Source organism: Cetorhinus maximus, chromosome 19, assembly GCF_964194155.1.
Source record: "Cetorhinus maximus chromosome 19, sCetMax3.hap1.1, whole genome shotgun sequence".
Classification (NCBI taxonomy): Eukaryota; Metazoa; Chordata; class Chondrichthyes; order Lamniformes; family Cetorhinidae; genus Cetorhinus; species Cetorhinus maximus.
In genome coordinates, this window is record NC_135897.1 from 7,082,652 (window position 1) to 7,108,013 (window position 25,362).

The following is a 25,362-nucleotide window of genomic DNA, read 5'->3' on the forward strand; positions in this document are numbered from 1 at the left end:
TCCTGACTGTGCCTGACCTGGTAATGTTTGGGGTTGGCATTGGGAGCATTAGGAGAGGTTTATTTTACCCATTCAACTCAAGAACTCAACTGACAGGTACGATACATATCCCAAAGAACCAATTAAGTGAAAGGAAACAGTCCTGCTACTGTGAAAATCCATTTTATTTCCCTTTACACCCTGTGGAGAATCCCAGGCAGATCCCACCCACACACTGGCATGTTCGAAATGAGAGGAAGTCATCTGCAAATAAAATAATTTTTTTCTCCATTCTCTCAGAAAGACTCCGCTCCTGTGCGTCCAATCCATGTCGCAATGGTGGAACCTGCAAAGAAGCTCATGGAACTTACCAGTGCATCTGCCTGTATCGTTTCACTGGCAAGAACTGTGAGACTGGTATGTCCAGAAGACAATGTAAAGAGGGCCCAGTCGCCAGATGGGTATGCAGTAACATGGGCTTAAAGGGGTCCCATTGTGGAATATGTGCGCAGTAAAATAAAGAGAGCCCCACAGTGAAATGTATGTGAAGTAAAGGTTTGTCTTTCCAGGAGAATGGTACACTAGTGATACAATTTCAGAGGGTTTCTCTACCAAGACAGTCACAGCAGCTTCAGTTGGATATGGCTGGAATTTTCACTCTGAAATTAGTATGCCAGTAGAACTGGGTAATTCATTGATCGTTACATTCAACAACGCAATGAAACACTAAAAAAGGTGTGCATCATTGTAGGTTAATAACACTGGTATATGGAGGCTCTTACCCGATAATTGTGTCTGATTGTCTGTTTATTCCTGTCTGACTGTGACCGTTTTTCATCGGTTCGTTTGTAACAGAGTTTTGTCCTATTCTTCCCTGTGTAGGTAAGCCAGACCCATGTTCATCAAGCCCATGCCAGAACGGTGGCACCTGCTTCCATTATATTGGTAAATACAAGTGTGAATGCCCTAGAGGATTCACCGGACGGCACTGTGACACAGGTATACTGACCACAGTCAATGCAAAAGTACAGCAACACAATGCCCTGTAATGTAACATTTCCCATTATGCAGAATCTCGCTAGATCAACCCCATTGACTCCAATTGGATGGAATTCCACTTGGCCAAATCCCTTCCCATTTATTACTTTTGTACAGGATCCCATTCCAAAAATTCTAAATTAGGACTAAATTCCTTCCCACCGATTCATTGTTAGAATCCCAAAGGACCAAGGGCTGGATTTTACTTACTGCACATCCCTGGCCGCCTGTCAGAAAAGGCGGTCATGATATTACACTGGGGGTGGCCTCAACAAGCTCAGCGTGGGACTTCCGCCTGTCAATGGAAGGAAGTTCCACCATCAAGAGCTGCCAGCCAATCAGATTGGCTGGGAGCTCTACCCATCTCATCAGCGCCAGAACTCAGTAGTGGGCACTGCTGGGACTGCAGACAGGTCCACAAAGAAGACAGCAATGGATCCCAGGCTCAGGTAAGTCTGGGCTTTTTGGGTGGGGAGGGATCGGGCACCCTAGGAGAGGAGGGGGTTGGGGGCTCTGGATACCAGTGGGGGAGGCACAAAGGTGGGGTACTGTCTTGGGTGGGGTTGCCCCCAATGCTCACAGGGCACCCCCCCAAAGGCACCCCCTCCATCCTTCCTGCTTTTTCACTAGAGCTGGTAAAAAATACTAGCCTGCCCACTCTTGCCCGCCTTCATCTGCCAACTGCATTATGGCATGGGCAGCATAATACTCGTGTCAGTTGGCTCGTTAACAAGCTCAGTGGCCGGTTAATGAGTTTTTAAAGAAATGACAGGTGAGCTGCCAATTTCAATGCCCACCCGACTACCGTATCTTAGGAAACCTGCGTGTTGATGTTGGTTTCACGACCTGATGTCATCAGGCCAGATTTTACACATGTGCGAAATGCACATGACCAGCTGTCTCGATTTGCAAGTGCAAAAATCCTGGCTCAAATCTCTTCTAATTGACTCTCACTGTTAAAATTCCATAGACCAATCCTTTCCCATTGGCCCTCACTGTATAGTATCCCAGTAGACTAAATCCCTCCTTCTCGAGTGTTTTGTTTATAATTCCAATAGGCCAACCCTTCCCAGTCACTCTAAACCTATAGAATCCACTAGATTTTCCACTTAACTCTCATTGCATCAAATCTCAGGAGGCCAAACAATTAATTCACCATGTTTTTAGAGGCCAGACAAGAATATCATGTTGAAACATGAATTTAGTTAAAGTGCCACTTGTGGCTTACGCTTACCAGAAGTATTCCAAGGGCCCCACAGTCAAAATATGTCAGTCTTCATTATTAGTTAGATTCTACCCTTTGGATCCAGTGCAATTTTTGTACTTTGCTGCGGCAGATCTGCTCAGGGAGATTATCCTCCAGCACAATATCAGCCAGCACCAGAAAGGCAATAGCCATAGCCCTAATATCAGTGTGGTAGGTTTTATTTCTTCATGATGTTGCTGGAAGTTTCTGCTGGTGTCTCAGCAATGGGGGACTTGGGAATATTGGGCCGGATTTTGCGGTTAGTGACGAACTAAGAGCGTTCGCTGCTGACCATGAAGTCAGTCTCACTGAGAGGTCCAGTCACCTCCCTGGTAAGAACTTAGCTCTCTCACCGTGCAATGGTACTGCAAGGTGATTGCACTGTTTTACACTGAGAATTCACAATATGGAGCAATCAAGCACATTCAAGGGTTTTCAATCAGCCAACCAGGAAACAAAAAACACTAAAATGAAATCACTTAACAATTTTTCTTAGAGCAATTTAAAGATTGGGGCATCCACATGAGGCTGGATTTAACGCTGTCCCCGCCGACAGGGTTTGAAGGCTGGGGGGCTTGTTAAATCCAGCAGGCTGCCTGCCCGCTGCCTACCTGCCTGCCTCTGTCAAATGAGGCCCTTAAGTGAGCAATTAACGTCCACTTATGGGTCTTATCCTGCTGCCACCAGAATTTGATCGACAGCGGGTGGGACCCACATCAAATGCCAACTTAGGAGGTTTCCCTGCACTGGCTGGTAGCGGGCAGGGAGGGAGTCCCTCCTTAACAGGGCCCTTGGGCCCATTGGAGACCCCGCCCCACTCCAAGCTTTCCTTTCCCATGGCATCTCAAACTCCATGCCCCCAGCCCCCTTGCCCAGGCCTACCAGCTTGGCACTGACCAGACCCCAAACACTTACCTAAATCCTACCGCACGCCTCTGTCCTGAAGCGCTGGGGAGCTGCTGGCCTCTTGTCAGCCGGCAGCTCTCTGAGGAGGGACTTCTTGATACCAGAAGGGCTGAAGTCCCGCCTCCAGCCTATTAATGACCAACCGTCTGTGGGGCAGCTGCTGTTCCTCTTGGCGGGTTCACCCCCAGCTTTGTGGCTGGTGGGTGGGGAGCCTGGTATAATGCAGCCCATGCAGTGAAGATAGAAGCTAACTCATTCTGCCAAAACATTTTTGTTAAAAAATTCTTTGCTCAAAAAACCTACTAATGAGCACTAATGAATAATTTAGCCGAATTCTTTGGTTATAAAATGCTGAGATAATCCTCAGATATGTGGCCAGTTTCCACATGTACATTGATCAATTGCGTCAATTTACTTCAGCACCTCCTCTCTTCATTCCTTCACCACCTTTGTACCATCAAACCGCTCATCCAGGGGGGTAATTTTAACCTAACCATTGCCCCCATCCCCCAACGTTCACCCCCCACCGATGGGAAACTGACAAGATCGGATCAGACTGATTGTAAAACAGATCCAATCCTGTCAATTTCCCTCTGGCGGGGTTATGTTCTAACTTACCCAATCTCCAGCAGTAAATGAGCCATGGTTTTCTCCGGCTGATCATTGAGAAGACCAAGGGGAGGATTTTTCCCTCGGCGGGGGCAAGCGGGAGCGGCCGGGAAGCTGACCGCTGCCCGTGATCGGGGCCGGACCGCAATTTCACGCTGGTGCGCCAATTAAGGCTTGCCCAGTGTGAAACGTGTGCAGCTGCGCTCAGTGCTGTCTGTGTGGGGGGAGGAGAGTGAGCGCAAAATTCGCAGGTGCGCATTTGATAAGCTCCCTGAGGCACAGTGCTGCCTCTGGGAGATGAATATTTTGAAACATCAGAAATAAAGATTTAAAAAATGTTATAAAACATGTCCCCTCATGTGACTACATGAGCAGGGACATGTTATAAATGAAATTTAAAAATGGTTATTTTATTTTTATTTGCTGTTGGAAACCTCATCCTTGCCCGTGGATGAGGTTTCCTAAAAAATATAACAGTCACTTGGCCTTTTCGCCTGCCCACCAACTGGAAGGTTGGACGAGAAGCGAAAAGTTTCTTTCACTTATGACTTTAATGGCCTTAATAGGCCTTTTAATTGTCAGCGGGCGCGCTGCTGACCGAAATATCACGTGGGTATGCGATGACATCGGGACGCTCACCCGACATCATTTTACATTCAGTCGGGTTGGGCGCTTACCCCGACGGCCGAGCTAAATATTCTCCCCCAAACGTCGTGTCCTTTGGTCCCTGATGTAAACCATTGCCAACAACTCCATTATCTTCACAGGCTACTCTCTCAAGTTGGGACCTCAGCGTCCCATTAGATCCTGAACTCCCCCTCCCCTTCCATCAGAAAGACTGCCAACTTCTATTCCATTTCATCACCTGCCTTCAGCCCTTCCTCTGCCCATTTGAACTGAGACCCTCGTCTGTCACCTAAAGTCCTGTCCTCACTCTCCATCAAATTCATCTTATCGAAAATCGCTGCCCTTGTACCAGGACCAAGCCCTATTCGCCCCAGTCTACACTCCTCTCCTATGTTGGCTCTCACTCTCCTAAACCTCAAATTTTAAATTCTCATCTTGTGTTCAGATTTGTACGTGGCCCTCCCTATTTTTGTGCCGTGCTTGCAGACCTTCCCCTAGACTGAATAGTGACTTTATTGTCATGAAGTTGTTTCTGTCAGAGACCCAGCTCAGTGTTTGAAGGCCATATGCCCACTCCATTCACCTTTCTGCTTCAAAACCAGTGCATCCTGTCTCTTTAGAGGTGGACTGTGGGATCCCCAGTGAAGTGAAACACGCTGAGGTGCTCATCTCTTCGACCAAGTACGGCTCAGTCGCTCAGTACGTTTGTGAAGCTGGATACACAGTGCAGCCAAGTACAGGCGAGAGTACCTGTCGATTGGATGGAAGATGGAGTGAAGCACCAACCTGCGAGGGTGAGTGAAACAGACATACCACAGCCACGATGGGTATTCCCCCTGAAAATACATTCAGCTGTCCGGAAATTATGGAGTGGCAGATAGCTGGATGTGAGTTACAGGCTGCAATCGAATCGAGGGATTTGAATAGTTTATGCATTGAGTAAGGGATACCGGGGAGTAAGTTATGGGCTGGAATTAAATCCAGGAGTTCAGGTAGTTTAAATGTAGAATAATGGATGCCCGGGAGTGAGTTACAGGTTGAGATCTAACTGAGCGGCTCAGATGGCTTATATATGGAATACTGGATACCCAGGAGTGAATCTAATCATGGGGTCTTGATCTCTCCATCCCAATCCCTTGAGAATTTTGGACTTTCTGTTACAGGTGCCATGTACACATTACAGTCATTAGTTTTCTCAACTCCTGCTTTGCCCACCTCTACCTAAACAATTTCTAAACATACTAGGCAGTCATTTGTCAGCAGTGTCTACTGTCATATATTTTTGCCTATTTATACCTCTATTAAAGCAGCAATCTGACTTTGCCTACTTTTTACGTTACTGAAGAATGGATTTTCAAGAATTTTGACTTTGTTTGTGTCACCTTTTTCTTGCCCTTTTACCCTGACTCTTTACCCGCTTTCTTCATCTCTAGTACATTTACCAAAGTGATGGGGAGTTTACTGGGTTGTATGCCACCCATGCGTTTATCAGGCTCTGCAGGGCTCACATTAGTTTATTGGGCTTTACAGGGTTGACACGGCAGTACTGGGTCGAGGGGGTGCCCAAGAGTTCTTGGGTTTTGTGAGATGCAAGGGAAAGATTGGACATAAGAGCAGAGAAAATAGGAGAAGGAGTAGGCTATTCACCCGTCAAGCCTGCTTCACCATTCAGAAGAATCATACTGATCTTCTACCTCAACTCTACCTTCCTGCACTATCTTCATGTCCCCTGATTCCCTTTGTACCCAAAACTCTTTCACCCTCTGACTGGAATATAGTCAGCTGAGCAGCCAGAGCTCCCTGGGGTGGAGAATTCCAAAGATTCACAACCCTTTGAGTGAAGAAATTTCTGTTCATCTCAATCTCAAACGGCCGACCCCATAATCTGAGACTGTGAGCTTGTGTTCTAGATTCACCAGCTAGCAGAAGCATTTTCTCAGCGTCTACCCTGTCAAGTCCATTAAGAGTTTTAAATGTTTCAAATTGATCCCTATATATAAAGCCAAGTAAATTCAATCTCTTTATAGCAATCAACCTCGTGAACTTTTGCCACACTCCCTCTCAGGCAAGTGTATCCTCCCTTAAGGGAGAAGACCAAAACTCTAAACAGTATTCTAGGTCTGGTTTCAATAAGGCCCTATATCACTGTAGTAGGACTTCTTTACTTTTATACTCCAATCCTTTTCTAATAAAGGATGACATACCATTTGTCTTTCTAACTGCTTGCTGTACCTCTATGCTATATTTCTGTGATTTGTGTACGAGGACACTGAGATCCCTCTAAATATCAATGTTTGCCAGTCCCTCAAGATTTTAACAATACTCTACTTTTCTATTTTTTTCCTACTAAAGTGGATAACTTCACATTTCTCCACATGATATTCCATCTGCTACCTTGTTGCCTACGCATTTAACCTGTCTAAATGTTTTTGAAGCCTCGTTGCATCCTCTTCACAGCTTGTTTTCCCACCTAACTCTGTATCATCAGCATTGGATACCTCTCTTTAGGTCCCCTCACCTAATTCACTAATAAAGACTGTAAATAGTTGAGGCCAAAGCACTGATCCTTGAGGTACGAGGCTAGCTACAGCCCACCCGTGCAGAACTGACCTATTTATTCCTACCCTCTGTCTTTTATTCCTTAACCAATCCTCAATCCATGCTGATATATTATTCCCAATTCCATGAGCCCTAATTTGGTGTAATAAACTTTTTTGTGACAACTTACCAAATGATTTTTGAAAATGCAGGCATACCGCACCCATTTGTCAGCCCTCCCCTGCCCTGCTAGTTACAACTGAAAGGCCTGAATTTTTTTGTTCGTTGGACAAGCGGGCCTGGAAGCGGACGGGAAATGGGCTTCTGGCCACAATCGGCCCGGGACTGTGATTTCACGCTGGCTGGTCAGGCAACGTGAAACACGCACTGAAATGCTCAGCGCTGCTGGGGTGGGGACAGGAAGAGGGCGGATGCTGATGTAACTGAGGGTGCGGGTGAATGCTTTGAGAGAGTTCCCTGAAGGCAGGCAGCTGCCCCAGGGAGCTGCAGACCTCCACAGACTAAAGGACAGGACAAAAATGCTGCAAAATATGGCCAAGCAGCACAATCAAGCACCTGAAAGCATATCTCATACAAAACCAGTCCCCAGATATCTCTTTTTATTTTATTTCCCCACGGAGATTTGATCCGGCTCTGGACCGAGGAGGTTTGAACAAAAATGTGAATGCCGCCTGGGAGAATGGCCCCGTCCGCCAAGCGTAAATGTGGACGGGCCGCGTAAAATCTCTGTTGATTGCATCGTTAATGGGCTTAATTGCCCACTTAATTGTCGGCGGGCGCACTACCAACTGTGGCGCGTGCCCGCCGAGCAGAATAACACACGAGTGCGCGATGACATCGGGTCACTCGCCCAACATCACACTATTTCACAGCACTTCGGATTGGGTACGAGTCCACCCCCCGGGACATAAACTTCTGGCCAAAATATTCTAACGGGTTTTGGAAACATGATTTCCTTTTTCTATCAATCCATATTGATTCTGCCTAATCATTCTATAATTTTCTTGCCTATTCATACTATAATTTTCTAAGCGGCCTGTTACCACATGGCTAACAATAGATTTGAGCATTTTCCCTACTGCTGATGTCAGGTCAACTGGCCTTTGGTTCCTGTTTCCTCTCTCCTTGCTTTCTTGAATTTGAGGGAGATGGTGACATCGTGTAACGTCACTGGACTAGTAATTTGGGGTTATGGGTTCAAATCCCACCACAGTAGCTGGTGGAGTTTAAATTCAATTAATAAAAAACGAAAGTCTGGAATTGAAAGCTAGTCTCAATAATGGCGACTGTGAAACTATCGTTGATTGTCGTACAAACCCATCTGATTCACTAATGTCTCTTGTGGGAAGGAAATCTGCCCATCCTTACCTGACCTGACCTACAGGTGATTCCAGACCAACAGCCAAGTGGTTGACTCCCAACTGCCCTCTGAAATGACCAAGCAAGCCACTCAGTTCAAGGGCAATTAGGGATGGGCAACAAATGTTGGCCTTGCCAGTGACATCCACGCCCCATGAGCAAGTAAATTTTTTAAAAAGCATGGTCACATTTGCTACTTTTTAATCCACAAGGACTGTTTTAGGGAGTTCTGGAAGATCAAAACCACTATCTCTGCAGTCTTAAAACTGTAGCCCATCAAGTCCAGGGGATTTCTCAACCTTTACTCCTATTAATTTCTCCAGTACTATTTCTTTACTAATGCTAATTTCTTTGAGGTTCTCATTCTCACTAGATCCTTGTTTCCCCCACTACTTTTCGATTTTTTTTTTACTTTTACCGTGAAGACCCAAAGGCCTGAATTTTCGCTCCCATAACAGGAGCGCAGAGTCGAGAAAATCCCTGACCACACAAACTTCACTCAGGAGAAAGTGCCTCAGATGGTCAGATTTTCATTCCAGGGGGAGGGAAGATGTTAATGGGAGTTGGACCTACTGCCCCTGGAAACAGTGCGGAGGCAGCCACAGGGGCTGCAGTGTGTTGAGATGGGCTGTGCGAAAGGCCTGCCTCGGTGTTCTGGGACTTGTAAGATAAAGATTAAAACAAAAAACAACCCTCTAGCTCTCATCCCTGACACACTGTCACCACCTCACCTCCACCACACACACCCCATGCCCCGTCCATGTCAGCTCAAGCCTCCACCAACCCGTCATGGCTCTTCATACCCCTATGTCAATCTACCCGCCCCCTAGGCCCTTTATAGCTCCTATGCCAATTTAATGGCAGCTCATGCCAACCCATGCCCCCATCCACCACCCTTTTCCCTTACACCTTCCATGCCAACTCACCCAATATCTACCATGAGCAGACCTCAGAACTTTAATTTAGTTCATCTCAGCATGGGTCCAAATGCCTATAGATAACTTCACTCTCATGGATAAAAACTAACTCTCATTGATAATAATTCATTCAATACATTTAACTTCCTTCAACTAATGAATCTCTTATAAAAGCTAACATTTCATTCAAGTACTTAATCCCTTATAAAAACAAGCATTTATATTCATAGCTTCACATCAAAGACTTGGAACTGTAAATCAAGCTGTGAACTTTTTTTTTATTCATTACAAGATATTGGCTTCGCTGGCTACACCTCATGGTGATAAAGATAGGTTGTGAAATCAGTCATGCAGCACAAATCCTATATTGATAACCCTCAGGCTTAAGTCAACAGACAGAGTGAATTAAAAAGCACTTTTTTTAAACTGCAGTCTGTTTTCTTTTTCAAAATTTTAAAAGACAGGGGATTTAAATGCCTTGACTGCTTGACAGTTCCAATGAGTTTATCTACTTTTTACGCTCATTCATGCCAACTTTTAACAATCCCAAAGAGTACTTGACCTCTCCCAAAGGGTCCTGTTTCTCCCAAAGAAGTCCCTGGACCTAACAAAAAAGGTACCCTACCTCTCCAAAATTGTACCCTACCACTCCAAAGAACTTTGGTGGGTATCTACTTCAGGGGCAGGACTTCCAGATTCGAGGCTCCAGCACCATCTTGGCTATGCTGGAGATCCTCTCCGTTTTGCGAAAATTGAGGCCAAAGTATTTGTTAGTATCTGTGCCATTTCTTTATTCCCCATCATAATTTAACCTCTGCCTCTCCTGGATACACATTTACTTTCACTAATCTCTTCCTATTTAGATACCTGTAGAAACTTGTACAAGGTGGTTTTATGCCTCTTGCTCCTTTACTCACATATTCTCTTTTCTCTTTCCTTATTAATTTCTTGGTCCTCCTTTTGTTGAATTTTAAAATCCTCCCAATCTTCAAGCTTATTACTCTCCTTGACAACATCATAAGCATCTTCCTTTAATCTAACATAAACCTTAACTTCTCTTGTTAGTTATGGTTAGACCACTTTTCCCATGGAGTTTTTATTCCATAAGGGAATGTGTATTTGACATAAGTTATGACTTAATTCTTTAAATGTATGCCACTTCTACCATCATCATTTTAACAGTTCCCCAATTGACTTTAGCCATCTAGCCTCACGCCGACATTGTTCAAATTTAGGGGCTGGAATTCCGCCCCGCCCCCCACCCAGTGTGGCGGGTTTCCCCGAGGTGGGGCCAGCGAGCCATTGAAATCTCCGTTTTACATCAGCGGGACCGGAAGATTCCATCAGCGCGAGAAGAGCTGGAACATTCCAGCCAAAATCTTAGTTTCTGACTTTAGGAGATCACTTTCAAACTCATTGGGCTGTAACTTCCTCAGAGTGGCAATCAGCGTGGGATTGCCACTCCGTGCCCCATTACTTAGATTAAATTTATTTTGTGCCTGTCTCACTCGACCTTACAATTCAGGCTGAGTGAGATCCAGGCAACGCAATGGTCCCCGAGGCCCAGCACTGCAGCCCAGCAGAGTTGAATTGACGAAGGACACGCCCCCTTTTTTACAGCACTAGCTGCCATAAACCAGGTAAGTTACAAGGCCCATTGAAATTGACAGGCCAGGGAGAAAGTAAGTATGTAGGGTAAGTGGATAGGATTTGGGCAATGGGGGCGATTGGAGGTCCGGGGGAGGGGGGAATCGGCGGTCGGGGAGGTGGGAGTGGGGGGAATCGGCGGGCCGGTGGGGATCAGAGATCATCGGGGGTGGGATCAAAGGCTGGTGGGGGGATCGGCGGCCAGGGGGCGGTCGGGGTGGGTCGTACCTCGGGGTGGCGGAGGGGTGTCGGACCTTGGTGGGGAGTGAGGGGTATGACCTTGCGGGGGGGGTGGGGGTCAGACCGCAAAGGAGTTGGGGGTTCAGACCTGCAGGGGGTGGATCAGAACTTCGGGGGCGGTGGGTAGGAGAGGGGAGGGAGTCAGTCCTCGGGGGGGTAGTTGGGTGGGTTGGACTGGGGCGGCGGGGGGGGTGGTGGTGGCGGTGGTTGTTGGGTGAGGGGGTGGGGTGTTGGGGGAGTCTGACCTTGGCGGGGGAGGGAAGGGGGTTTCAGACCCCAGGGGTGGGGTGGAGGGGTTGGGGTGGGTGGCTGTTAGGAGGGTCGGAGGTTAGTGTGGGGTTCAGGCCTGGTCGGTTCAGAGGCCTGTGTGTGAGTGGGTATTGGGTCTGATTGGACCTTCACAGAGGCTCGGGGTGATGGTCAGACCTCATTGGGTAGAGGTGGGGAAAGGTTGGAGGTCAGGAGGATTGGGACGGTTTGGGGGTCTGGGGTGTTGTTGGGCCTGTGGGGGTGGGGTGTGTTCAGGTGAGGTCGGACCTGTGGGGGCTGGGGTCACGTCAGGCGGTTTGAGTCCAGTGGAGGGGGTTGTCGGGCCTGCAGAATGGGTAGGTTAGGTTGGGTAAGGGGCCTTGAGTCAGGTCAGGCATGTGGGGGGTTGGGTTGGGCGGGGGGGGGAGGTGGGAGTGGGGGAGTCCCATGCCCGTGGGTGAATTCCCTTGGGGGGGGTGGGTGGGGGGGTTCGGGGGTTGGGTTACGGTGTGGTTAGCTGGGGTTTGGGAGGAGTTCCCTGGCGAGGTCCGGGGCGTGGGAAGAGTCCCCTGGGGGGGTCGGGGATGTGGGGGTAGTCCTGTCGGGGTGGTGGTGGGAGGGGTGGGGGGTGCGGTCTGGGTCTTTACAATAGTTACCCAGAAGTTAGAAGAGGTTTTAATTCTTCTAACTTTCTCTGGGTAACTATTTGTGTAACACATCTGGAACCATTCGAAGTTTGCAATTTAAATCGCATTTTTCGGATCGTCCCCAGTGCAGGGCAGATGCCCCGAGGAAGTTGACGCTTCTGGGCAATTGCTGTGCAAACCTTACCTGAGAAGTTCCAAGAAGGTTTCCCCAGTGCATCTTTGGGGTAACCCCCCCCACCCCAGTTTGACGCTGGGGAGCTCTGAAGTTACAGCCCAATATAAAATTCTATCATATTATGTTCGCTCTTCCTTAAAATTATTAACTAACCCTTTCTCACTGCACAATATTAAATCTAGAATAGCCTGTCCCCTAGTTGATTCCTTGATTTACTGATCCAGAAAACTACCCCATACACATTCCACAAACTCATCTTCCACACGATTTCTGCAAATTTGGTTTGCCCAACCTATTTTGAGATTAAATTCGCCCATGTTTACTAGATTACTATTGTTACATACACCTCTAATTTCTTGACTTATACTCTTCCTGACATTACAGCTCCTTCCGCCTATGTTTTCTGCACCTTATTGACTCTTAGCTCTACCCAAACTGATTCTACAGCTTGATTCTCTGATTCGAATATAATGCCTTTAGCTTTAACTTTTTCCTATTTTTCCCTGATGTCGCCTTGGTCACTAATGCCTCTATTATCATTATTAAGCTCTGGGTCCTTCCTGACCCAATCTCCTTATTTTGACCCTAATCATGACTCTCTTCAACAGCCTTGACATTTCTCTGACTGCTTTTAATTTTACCCATACTCACACAGGCTGCACTTGCAGAGCCAGACCACTTGCACTGCCATTCCTATATAACCTTGTTTCATTTTTTCGATGTATTTAATCAATTTAACCAAGTGCAGTGATGCCCCAAACAGTCAAATAGCATATCAAAATCCATTGTTTGCACCACTCGGCTGAAATGCTGAAGGCAATCAGCATGACATAGTGGAATGCCAGCAACAGTCATGGTTTTCCAAAGAATGGAGAAGGTTGGAAAGTATAAATGCTGTTAACATTTAAGCTCTCCGGGCGGGATTTTCCAGCCCCACCCGCCGCCAGGATTGCCCAGCCCCGTCGAAAATCAATGGACTTTTGGCTGTCCCGCCGTCCCCCTTCCCTGCAGCCTGTCCCGCCATGGCGGGGCCGGAAATTCCCGGCCTCTGCCCTCAAATACCAATGAATGTTCCTCACACCCTGTTTGAGTGGCAGGGTGTGTAGGGGTGAGATTAACACCTTTGTGTGCAAGTGTCAGAAAGCGTACGCTGGATCAGTTTGTCAGTTAGACAAGAGGAGACAAGAGGCTGCAGTCAAAGAACCAAAGAATTGGCCAGCTTTCGGGTGATTAAAACACATCAATTCTGCTTGATAATCTTTTTTAACTATTTGCAATATTTCATGACAGGACCTGATGATGAAGTAAGTGAGACACAGGGTAAAGCCTTTTCTGCATTGTTTCAACAAGTATTACTGGGTAAATCATAATACAGGTTACGTACAGAATAAAACTCCCCCTACAGTGCCCCGCTGAACACTCAGAGGGTTAGACATAGCACACGTTAGATACAGAGTAAAACATCATCCACACTTCTGTAAACAGTGTTTCCGAGCATGGGGGTTAAATTTTATTATAATACATTGTAATTTGGGAGGAACCTATGATGTCAGTTTAATGTCAACTGAAAAATCAGATGGAGCACTAAATGAATAGAAATCTGGCATAATTTTCCCAATCAGCTACATTCATTCCTTTACCTTATCAGATCCAATTAGATTTTAATATGCAACCTATTGATTAATATTAGAATTACAAATCAGCACGATTCCATTTATATCTATGAGTTTGCAGTCTGCCTCACTCTATGTGATTGGAATTCACGCTTCACACATTTTCCCAGTGTGCCAGCACTGATAATGGTTAAGTAATGCTGTATTTCTCTGTGTTGTTCTGCCAGTTGTGAATCCCTGCCTTCTAAGCCCCTGTGGTGCTCGTGGTTTCTGTCGCACTGTAAATGAATCATACATCTGCACTTGCAAAGTCGGATACTCAGGAAAACACTGCGATGCAGGTAAGGGGAAAACACTCACCATAGAACCATTTAGACAGGTACAAGCCAAGCAGGAGTGTTAGAATGTTGGTACAAAGGAGTGGAGCTGGGAGTGATGGATAATCAGTACAGGAGTGAGAGGAGGTGGGAATGATAGACAATCAATACAGGGGTGAGAGGAGGTGGGAGTGACACACCATGAGTACAGGCATGAGAGGGGGTGGCAATGATAGACAATCAGTACAGACATGAGGGAAGATGGGAGTGATGGACAATCAGTACAGGCATGAGAGAAGATGGGAGTGACGGACAGCCAGTACAGGCGTGAGAGGCGGCAGTAGCGACAGGCAATGAGTACAAGCATGAGAGGAGCTGGCAGTGACAGACTTTATTGTAAAGCCAGGCAGGTCGAAGCATGAACTTGTCAAAGACCTGCCCAATTTTTTTCTTGAAATTTGCTGTGCCTGGATGATCCAGTACACCCGGCTGCAAACTGAGGCAAATCTTCTCCATTATCTCTTTCAAAAAGGAGCTGGATATAAATCTGATTGGGAGAGAATTACAGGCTATATGGATAGAGTAGTGTTCAGTCGGAATTGCTAACTAGCCACACATGAGGCTACGGTGACATCATTTTAGTCCCAGGCACTAATTTTAGTAGAAAATGCATCACACACACTTGCACAACACAGACATGTATAATGTGGATATTTATCTTACAAAAATCTACCAGCATTCAGTAACCAAAAGAAGTAAAGCATTCACAACAATCGAAAAATTTGCTGACTCAGCCTTTTACCCTATCAGATAACCAACAGGAGCATAAAAGGGTTAAAGTTCAAATACATAGGCCATGTGAATAGGAGCATTATAATCATGTGCCCAATCACCTCTCCATTATTATTTTTTCATTAATCATAAACGTAATTAGGCACATGTGTCTAGTGACTAAAGTATTGGACAACACTGGGACGCTGTGTGTGGAACATGTGGTGTTGTGGTTGGAGAGATGAAGGGTAGAACTGCAGCAGGCCAAGGTTGAATAGCGGAGAACGAACATGGATGAATGTTAAGAGCTTTGCTTAAATAGCTTTGGGAATCAGGAATAGTTATACAGCACACAGTGAAGCGATGCAGCTTGTAAGGAAGAACAAGGAGAGGATATATAAAATAAATGGGACAATGTTAAAGGTTGGAGGGAAGAAACAGAAAGAGAGAAAGACTAGAAAAGACCTCAGGATATCCTGAAATGCTTTACAGCCAATTAAGTACTTTTGAAATGTAGACAGCGTTGTAATGTAGGAAACGTGGCAGCCAATATGTGCACAGCAAGCTCCCAACGTCACCATTATGATAATTGCCAGACAATCTGTTTTTGTGATGTTGTTTGAGCATCCACACCCACTGTGCTGTTAGGGAGGGAGTTCCAGGATCTTGACCCAGCGGCAGTGAAGGAATGGTGATATATTTCCAAGCCAGGATGGTGAGTAGCTTGGAGGGGAACTTCCAGTTGGTGGTGTTCTCAGCTGTCTGCCGTTTTGTTAGAGAAAATAAGGAGAAACTGTTTCCATAGGCAGAAGGGTTGTTCAGGTCATTAACAAAAGAATTAAAGGAGAATCGAGGAGACCTGTTTTTAAACGCAGTTATGATCTGCAGTGGACTGCTTGAAAGGGTGATGGAAACATGTTCAAATTATAATTTTCAAAAAGGAATTGGATATATCCTCAAAAAGGAAAGAATTTGCAGGACTTGTGGGGAAAGAATAGGATGGCAGAACTAATTGGATAGCTCATTGAAACAGGCATGATGGGCTGAATGGTCTCCTGTGTTGTAAAATACTATGAACAATACCACAGGAAATTAAATGGGTGAGATAGAGCCCCTGGCGAGGTAGATTGCACACGGGCTTTGGAAAATTAAATACATGGTGCAATGTCTATGTTAGGGTAGAGCTGTGGATGGGCTGTGGAAGAAGGTTAAATGAGAAGGTCGAATCTATAATGGGGCAGATTGTACACGGCCTGTAAAAGGAGATTAAGTGGAAGGCAGGGCCTCTGTTGGGGTGGAGTGTGAATGGGCTGCAGAATAAATGGGGCTGTTACAACAAATCGCTTTTACTCCTTCAGTACTTTGCTCCCCTCTCGATGGAAGTGGCAGCAGGGTGCAGGTCACGGCAGAGCTGTAGAGGAAATGTAAATGAGTGACTGCTGTTGGCTTGTTCTCAGCGAGCACTGCCATTCTGCTCATCCCTCTTCCATTTTGTTTCCCAGAACTTGCTCCACCAGCAGCACTGAAGGTGGAAAAATCAGAAGGTACTGAGATTGAAATCTCGTGGCTTGCCCCCGGGATCGACAGTGCACAGGAGCTGATCGATGGCTTTGCGGTAACGTACACGTCCTACGATGGGAAAGTGCGCAAGACTGATTTTGTCGACAAAAGTAGATCACGGCACCAGCTGAGGCCATTATCCCCAGGCAGACTTTACAACATCTCTATTTTCTCAGTCAAACGTAACGCCAATCAGAATGACATCAGCAAGCCCGCTGTGCTCCTTGTGTGGACAAGTACGTATGGTTCATTCCACACTGTGTCTCCACATTCCTTCATTATTCCTCTTTCTCCCAACAAATCCAATCACTACCATTTTCACCCATTGGTAACTTCGGACAAACTTCTAGTTTGTCTTTCCTCTGGCCTGTCCCTTTAAGAGAATAGGCACAAGCCACAGGATGTTTTGCATTTTGCAAGCTCCTTTTATGTGCAATGGCATTTTGTAATTATATGTCAGATTGACACACACCATCCTTTTTCACAGGCTTCTGATACTGACTGGCTGGCTGACTTAGTACCTTTTATTGAAGAAAGAGTTTCATTCATGCTATGCCTTTCATGGCTTCAGAATACCCTGACGCGCTTTACAGCAGTGCTTTCGAATTGTAATCACTGTTTTAATATTTAAAAATTAATATTTAAAATTTAATATTTAATAACTGTTGCTGCCAAGTGGCTCACAGCAAGGTTCCACAAACTGAGACATGATGACCAGGTAGTCTGTTTCAATGATTTTGGTTGAGAGGTAAATATTACTCAGCACAATGGGGAGAACTGCTCTAATCTTCTTCAAAATCGTGCCATGGGATCATTTATTTGCAGGTAAATGGGAAGACTGGAGCTTGCATCTCTTACAAAAGCCGCACTTCTGACAGTGCAACATTTCCCCAGTGCTCAGCTTACACATTCAACTCTCTAGATTGGGACGTGAATCCATGGCCTCCCGCTTCAGAGGCAGAGTGCTACCAACTGAGCTGCAGCAAGTACATTCCAACCTGTAAAGTTCCCTAACAAAAAAAAAATTTTGATTTGACCTGAACCTACATTTACTTAACAAATAAACTTTTATGCCTTAAAGATACACTGTGTATTACATGATTTTGCATCCCTGTCCTGGTAAAACATATTTGACATAGCGGGCTCAATTTTTGTGGATTTGGGGCAACTCTGAAGACCTTTAAAAAAGATGGGTGGAACCCAGATGCAGAAGTCCTGCTCCCATTTCTGACAGATCCTATTTTTGCTGGCAGGGGTAAGGGGATGGAGCACGAATCACACAGAAGGGAAATAGGGACTCAACAGGGCCATTTGATCTTAGTGCAGAGTTCAAACATTGGCTGTTCCAAGCACCTTAACCTGCAGGGTAGAAGTCACAAATTGATGGAATAGACATGAACATTTTTGAAGGGCATTTAAGATCTGTTTAAGTGTCATGGTCTGAAGTTTTTTCAACCCTCTGGTCTTTAAATATGAAAAAAGGCTTAAACTGTCAGTTAGAGTTAAAAAAAAACCCTGTTTTGATTGACAGGCCATCTAGTGTAGGTCTGGTTAGAAGAAAGTATTAGCATCTGTTCATGAAGTTTCATGGAGGCCTTGTTTACATTTCCCAATGATAAGTATTTATGTCATTGTGAATGCTTGGTTGAATTTCAAAAGCTATTGTCATCTCAGCATGTGCTTCTGAGTTCATAGTTTGATTCACATTTTAAAGAGGCAATTAAAGGATTAAAAGCAAAAAACTGCGGATGCTGGAAATCCAAAACAAAAGCAAAAATACCTGGAAAAACTCAGCAGGTCTGGCAGCATCTGCGGAGAGGAACACAGTTAACGTTTCGAGTCCGAATGACTCTTCATCAGAACTAAGGAAAAATAGAAGAGAGGTGAAATATAAGCTGGTTTAAGGGGGGGTGGGACAAGTAGAGCTGGATAGAGGGCCAGTGATAGGTGGAGATAACCAAAAGATGTCACAGACAAAAGAACAAAGAGGTGTTGAAGGTGGTGATATTATCTAAGGAATGTGCTAATTAAGGGTAGAAAGCAGAACAAGCAAGGTACAGATAGCCCTAGTGGGGGTGGGGTGGGGTGAAGGAATCGAAAAAGGCTAAAAGGTAGAGATAAAACAATGGATGGAAATACATTTAAAAATAATGGAAATAGGTGGGGAAAAAAAAATCTATATAAATTATTGGGCAAAAAAGGGGGGCGGATCGGAAAGGGGGTGGGGATGGAGGAGAGAGTTCATGATCTAAAATTGTTGAACTCAATATTCAGTCCGGAAGGCTGTAAAGTGCCTAATCGGAAGATGAGGTGCTGTTCCTCCAGTTTGCGTTGAGCTTCACTGGAACAATGCAGCAAGCCAAGGACGGACATGTGGGCATGAGAGCAGGGTGGAGTGTTGAAATGGCAAGTGACAGGGAGGTCTGGGTCATGCTTGTGGACAGACCGAAGGTGTTCTGCAAAGCGGTCACCCAGTCTGCGTTTGGTCTCTCCAATGTAGAGGAAACCGCATTGGGAGCAACGAATACAGTAGACTAAATTAAGTGAAGTGTAGGTGAAATGCTGCTTCACTTGAAAGGAGTGTTTGGGCCCTTGGACGGTGAGGAGAGGGGAAGTAAAGGGGCAGGTGTTGCACCTTCTGCAGTTGCATGGGAAGGTGCCGTGGGAGGGGGTTGAGGTGTAGGGGGTGATGGAGGAGTGGACCAGGGTGTCCCGGAGGGAATGATCCCTGCGGAATGCCGCGGGGGTGGAGGGGGGCGGGGTGAAGGGAAGATGCATTTGGTAAAATTAAAGGATTAGTTGTCTTTGATGTTAATACTGCACAAATCAGATCCCAGAGTAAAACCTGGCTTGATAGATCCTAACTTTATTTTTTAGAAAACTGTGGAGGTCAGATACTGAACAAATTCTCAAGAGTCTGCTGGCGTACTTTTAACACAAGGAATAAAACTTTTATTAAACAAGAAAAATGAACTATATTACACTAGACAAAAAATATTGGAAAGATTTCAATACAAACACCAGAAAATGATTCAAACTCACATGATTCCTTTTATCCCAGCATTACCTTTACAGACACAAAACCCCAGTGAAGATTTACCACTATCTCAATGCCAAGACTTTTTGCTTGGGCTGGCCCAGTTGCAAACGGTTTTTCTTCTGGTAGACTTCTGAGCATTCATTAGATGCTTTTTCCTTAGCTTGTATCTCCCCCTGAGACACCCAAATACTGCTATTCAAAGTCATTATTAGTTCAACTTCAGAACAAACACATGAGTTCCTTAAACTCGGTTCCCCAGCAATCATGCATGGTTTCTTACTAGACAGCTTAGAACTTCTGCCTCCACTCTCTGACATACACACACTGACTGAAATGTCCTTTTGTCTTTCCCTGTGTCTCTGTGTGTTCCTGGACCCCAGTTGCTAGGCAACAGCACAGCTTTTTCTAAGTTAAACTTAAAGTTATACATTGTTCCTAACAATGTGTGGCTGAATAAAAGTTTGTTTTTATTAGAGATTAACCACTTGAGAAGATTTAAAAGCTTTGAATGGATTTCATGAATGGGAGCTTTTTTTTAATACCAAATGTGTATGAGGGAGTGCTGTATTAGATTGTTAGACTTTTTTTTCATCTCCATGTGGTGCCTGAGGTCTGCCCATGGTGAATAGGCTATGGAGGCAGCATGTAGGGTAAGAGGGGGTATGGGGAGTGCGTACATGGGGGCATGAGTTGACATGGAGGTGGCATGAGTTGGCATGAAGGGTCATGAGGGGTGGGAGGGGTGAGGGTTAGAGGGCCTAACAGCTTCTAAACCAAATGGGATGAAGCCCCTTGGAACAGAGGAGGGCCTTCTACCAGCCCGCCTTGGCACTCCCCCGCCCCCAAGGCCGCCTATGATCTGCTTCCGGGATCAACAGGCCCAGATCTATCTTGCCTGAGCCTCCCTGGAGTGAAAATTAAGTCCAACTGGGCCTTTTAAACTGAGCAAATCAGTAATGAAATTCTAGCCCCACGTGTGCAATGGCATGGGAGATCAGCCCAAGTATGCTTATAAAAACAATACATCTTCCACAGATTTGGTCCATCATATCCAGATGTCGCACTTTATTCATCAATATTAAAAGAGATGGAAAGCCAGTCATTTAATGCTGCCAGCCTCCGACCCAAAGCCTGAAACATACAAGTATTTTCCAATCTGCACAATACCACAAAACTAAACCCTAAAGCGCTGTTTACTTTAAAACAGTTATATTATTTGTGGCTTTCAATAGACGCAGCTTCACTGTAACAGAATATATTGTTCATTATATAATATAAACTGTTTCTATTAAATGACATATGATCCAACTGGCTGCAAGCTTCACCATGAGAGATTCACTAATGCATTTGTGTAATTGTGGTGCTGTGTCAGCTTGGGAGCAAGTTCAAGTCCATACCTGGAACACTGCCAAGGCCACAAATGATCAAATCTAAGCCTCATGTTTAATGGCAAATATTTGTCTGAAACTAATTTTCTCTGCTGTCTTAATGCATAACAGAATACACAAAATGCAGCTTGTCATGTTCATGGGACACACCCCTGTTAATTCAGTGAACATCCATCGGGCAAAGGAAGAAGCTGGAGCCAGTCTGTCTTCAACATAGGTTATTCACAAAACTCAGCAGAACAAAAGTCCAGACTACTTTTCCCTTCCACATAGGTTCCCCACACTGGTTCTCATCCATGTGCCCTAACCTTTCCTCAATTAATATCAATTGCTCTTAATCACAACCAGACCATGCACGCAATTGTCATCACATTTGCAACATTAGCACACCCTATGTTTCGATTCTAGGGGATTTTCTCAATATGTAAATGTAAATCATTAGGTATTGAGGAACATTATACTGAGGGCCAGTAAATATCTCTGTGGGATACTGGTTTCCTCAATTATTATGTTTTGCTGGGTATGTGTGTTCATGAGGGACAATCTTTGAAGGGTCTGTTTTATTCCCAAAGACAAAGTTGCTTTTAAAGTCGACAAATACAACCACAACAACTTGTATTTATAAAGTGCCTTTAACATAATAAAGAATCACAAGGCATTTAACTGGAGTGCTTTCCAACAAAATTTGACACTAAGCCACGTGAAATAATGAGGAGGTGGACCAAAGGCTTAGATAGCACAATAGATTTTAAGGAGCATCTTAAAGGAGAAAAGAAAGTCCGAGAGGTTTAGGAAGGCAATTCTAGAATTTAAGGCCTTGGCAGCTGAAGGCAAGGTCACCATTGGTGGAGTGATTCAAACCGGGTATGCTCATGAGGCCAGGATTGGAGGAGTGAAGGTATCTCGAGAGGCTGTGGGACTGGAGGAGCAAGGCCACGAAGAGATTTGAAATTAAGGATGGGAATTTTAAAGTTGAGGCATTGCTTAACCAGGAGCCGGTGTAGGTCAGTGAGCACAGAGGTGATAAGTGAACAGGATTTGGTGCAGGTTATGTCACAGGCAGAGTTTTGGTTGACCTCAAGTTTTGGAGGATAGAACATGAGAGGCTGGCCAGGAGTGAATTGGAATAGTCACTAACTCTAGTGCTAACAAAGGCATGGATGAGGTTTTCAGCAGACGATGAGCTGAAGCAGGGGCGGAGTTGGACAATTTTAGGAAATAGGCAGTCTTAGTGATGGCGTGAATATGTGGAAGAAAACTCATCTTATGGCATCAACATTGCATACCATCTGCTTCAGACTCGGACAGTTGCCAGGGAGGAGAATGGAGTTGGCGGTTAGGGAGTGGAGTTTCTGGCAGCGGACTGAAGGCAATGGCTTTGGTCTTCCCAATATTTAGTTGGTGGAAACTTCTGCTCATCCAGCATCAGATATCAGACAAGCACTGACACCTTTAGAGATGGTGAAGAGGTGATTGTGAGGAACAGCTGGATGTCATCAACATACATATGAAACTAATGCTGTGTTTTTAGATTATGTTGCCAAGGAACAGCATGTAGATGAGCAATTGGAGAGGGCCAAGGATTGATTCTTGGGGGACCCAAGAGGTAATGGTGCATCTCAGCAAGAGAAGCTTTAACTGGATAATAACGGAAGGAGACATGTGCAGCCACATACCTAGACCATGGTAGAGAGGCATTGGAGGAGGATGGCGCAATCGACCATGCCAAAGGCTGCAGACCAGTTGAGAAGGATGAGGAGGGATAGTTTACCTTTGTCACAGTCACATAGGATGACAATTGTATCCTTGATAAGAACCATTTTGGGCAGGGGTGGAAACCTGATTGGAGGAATTCAAGCGCAGAGTTCTGGGAAAGATGAGCACAGATTTTGGAGGGGACAACACATTCAAGGACTTTGGCCATGAAAGGGAGGTTGGATTTGGCTTGTTTGCAAGGATGGTGAGGTCAAGGGTTAGTTTTTGAAGAAAGGGCTAATGACAGCAGATCGGAAGCAGAAGCAGACGGTACCTGAGGAAAGAGAACGTTAACAATATCAGCCAGGAGGGGAAGTTTGGCAGTCAGCTGTTTAGTGGGAATAGGATCGATGGAGCAGGAGGTTGGTTTCATGGACAAGTTGAGTTCGGCAAGGGCATGAGGGGAGATAGGAGAGAAACTAGGCTTAAGGTCTAGGGTGGGAGAGAGCTTTAGATGGAATCTTGAAATCTTCTTTGGATTCTTTGACAAGCCTCTAAACAGAAGTTCACAATTTGGGGCTCTGTGATATTTGACCTCACATAATTTACTTTAAATGACTCACTCAAAAGCTAATGATAAGAACCACAGAGAACTCCCTTTTCTTGCCTCGTAGTTGTCTGTGCCTTTTTGTTTCTCATATTTGCCTACAGTTAAATCTGACCAAAGATTTTAACTTGTATGCATTGGTCTGGCTACTGTATGCCTTAAAATTTGATGGGAGGGAGTGGTGGACACCTCAATTAAAGAGACATTATTATTCCCACAATTAGAGGGAGAGCCAGTGTTGAGGCAAAACTGAAACCTTAAGCTCCATCTGTTGTTTCTCCCTTCTCCACCCCTCTTCTCACAGTTTGGGATTTCTGAGACCAATTTTTAAAATATTCTTTCATAGGATGTGAGTGTCGCTGGCGAGGTCAGTATTTGTTGTCCATCCCTGATTGCCCTTGAACTGAGTGGCTTGCCACACCATTTCACAGGGCAATTAAGAGTCAACCACATTGCTGTGAGTCTGGAGTCACATGTAGGTCAGATCAGGTAAGGTGAACAAATTTCCTTCCCTAAAGGACATTGGTAAACCAAATGAGTTTTTACACCAATTGATGGTAGTTTCGTGGTTACTATCACTGAGACCAATTTTCAATTCCAGATTTATTAATTGAATTTAAATTCCACCAGCTGCCGTGGTGGGATTTGAACCCTTGTCCCCAGTGCATTAGCCTGGGCCTCTGGATTACTACTCCAGTGAAATTGCTGTCATCGAATGCATGGTAGCCACGTTAACTGTTAACCTCTCTTTATCTTTCAGATGCTGACTGGCCCTGCTGTGTATCTCCATTTTTCTGTTTCTAATTCACTGTGATTCATTCCTACCTCCTGTGCTGCTCCATCCCATCAGTACCTCCACAGGGGTAGCCTGAATCGGGGTTGGGGGAGTGGGGGGTGGTGGGGTGGGGGGGGTGCGGCGTAATGCCCCTTATGGTGTAAGGCTCCAAGTGATGGTGATTTCTCTTCTTCCCTCCAGAACCTGGTCCTGTTGGAAACCTGTCAGTGGCAAATGTCACTGCCTCCAGCATATCCCTCAACTGGTCTTTGCACAGCTCAAAACATTCGATTATCAGCGCTATCCGGCTTTCTCTGAAGTCTCCTGACTTAGCTGGAGAAATGACAGTTCTGCTGGCTCCGAACCTCACGCACTACACCTTTCGGTAAGTAATGAACCTTCACTTCCCATCAACGTGTCCCTGCCCCACTAATTTCACCCGCCGCCCCCATAATCAGGCTGAGGGGAGTATTCACTGGTGTAATATTTCCCCCAGCTCCAGTTGTCAGTGAGGTATATTTCCACAAATGTAATCATAATTAACAAGCAACTACTGCCCAATGGGGACTCTCTTCATCAGCCTTAACCGGGACTAGGCTTTGGATTCTGCAGTTGAACACAGTGTCCCAGAGCTCTTGGTGGTTGGAGGTAGGGGGGGCAGTGGGGGTTTGTGAAGTGAGAGTATCAGTGGGATAGCAGGAGGGGGGAATTAGCCATGGTTCTCATTGCTGATTAATGTCCAGTGACGTTGGCTGGACACGAGGCTGGATTTTACCAGTCCTTTAGAGGTGAGCTGGGAGGCAGGGGGGGCTCACAAAATAGTGAAGCAAGGCAGGGGTGGGAGTGGCCATTATCTTCTTGCTGCCCTGGCATTCTGCCAGCAGCAGGGAAGCTGGAGCATGGCCCTTCCGCCCTGAAGCCAGCCATTTTAGTGTCCAGTTAGGGGCTTCTTCCCATTGGCAGTGGCATTTTATCAGTGGTGGGTAGCCCCTCCCCCAAATGGGAGACTGGCTGATGAACCCTGTCGGCCTGCCTGGGGGATGGGGAGGTCCTCCTAATTGGATACTCTGTGAACCCTATAGGGCTCCCCAGTGGCAATGGCTGCTCCTACAGCAACAGCCCACACCTACCCTCACCAATGCCACCTCCTCCCCCCCAACTCCCGCCACTCCACCTCACTGCCTGACTGGCCCTGTCAACCCTCATTCACCATGTTGCGAGGGCAGAGTCCTCTTGGCTGGGCGCAGTCCTCGCAGTGGCCACCTCTCCCAGTCAAGCTCCTGGCACTGAAGAGCTGCCCACACTCTGATTGGCCACAGCTCTTGGGGCAAGAACCTTTCAATGGGACGGGTGCCTCGATGGCAGCTAATTAGTTGCTGCTTGGGCCTAAAAGGCCTC

At 45.7% G+C, this 25,362-nt stretch overlaps 1 protein-coding gene across 2 annotated transcripts in view; it reads left to right on the forward strand.

The window, feature by feature from the left end:
* The window catches only part of sned1 (sushi, nidogen and EGF-like domains 1), a 195,460-nt gene that overhangs the window by 138,129 nt on the left and 31,969 nt on the right, over window positions 1–25,362 (forward strand). For both annotated transcript variants that reach the window (XM_078563454.1, XM_078563453.1), the window contains exons 13-18: window positions 280–396; window positions 862–978; window positions 5,026–5,199; window positions 14,039–14,152; window positions 16,402–16,695; window positions 24,166–24,349. In XM_078563454.1, coding sequence (XP_078419580.1) covers window positions 280–396; window positions 862–978; window positions 5,026–5,199; window positions 14,039–14,152; window positions 16,402–16,695; window positions 24,166–24,349 — 1,000 coding nt within the window. The remainder of the gene's footprint in view (window positions 1–279; window positions 397–861; window positions 979–5,025; window positions 5,200–14,038; window positions 14,153–16,401; window positions 16,696–24,165; window positions 24,350–25,362) is intronic.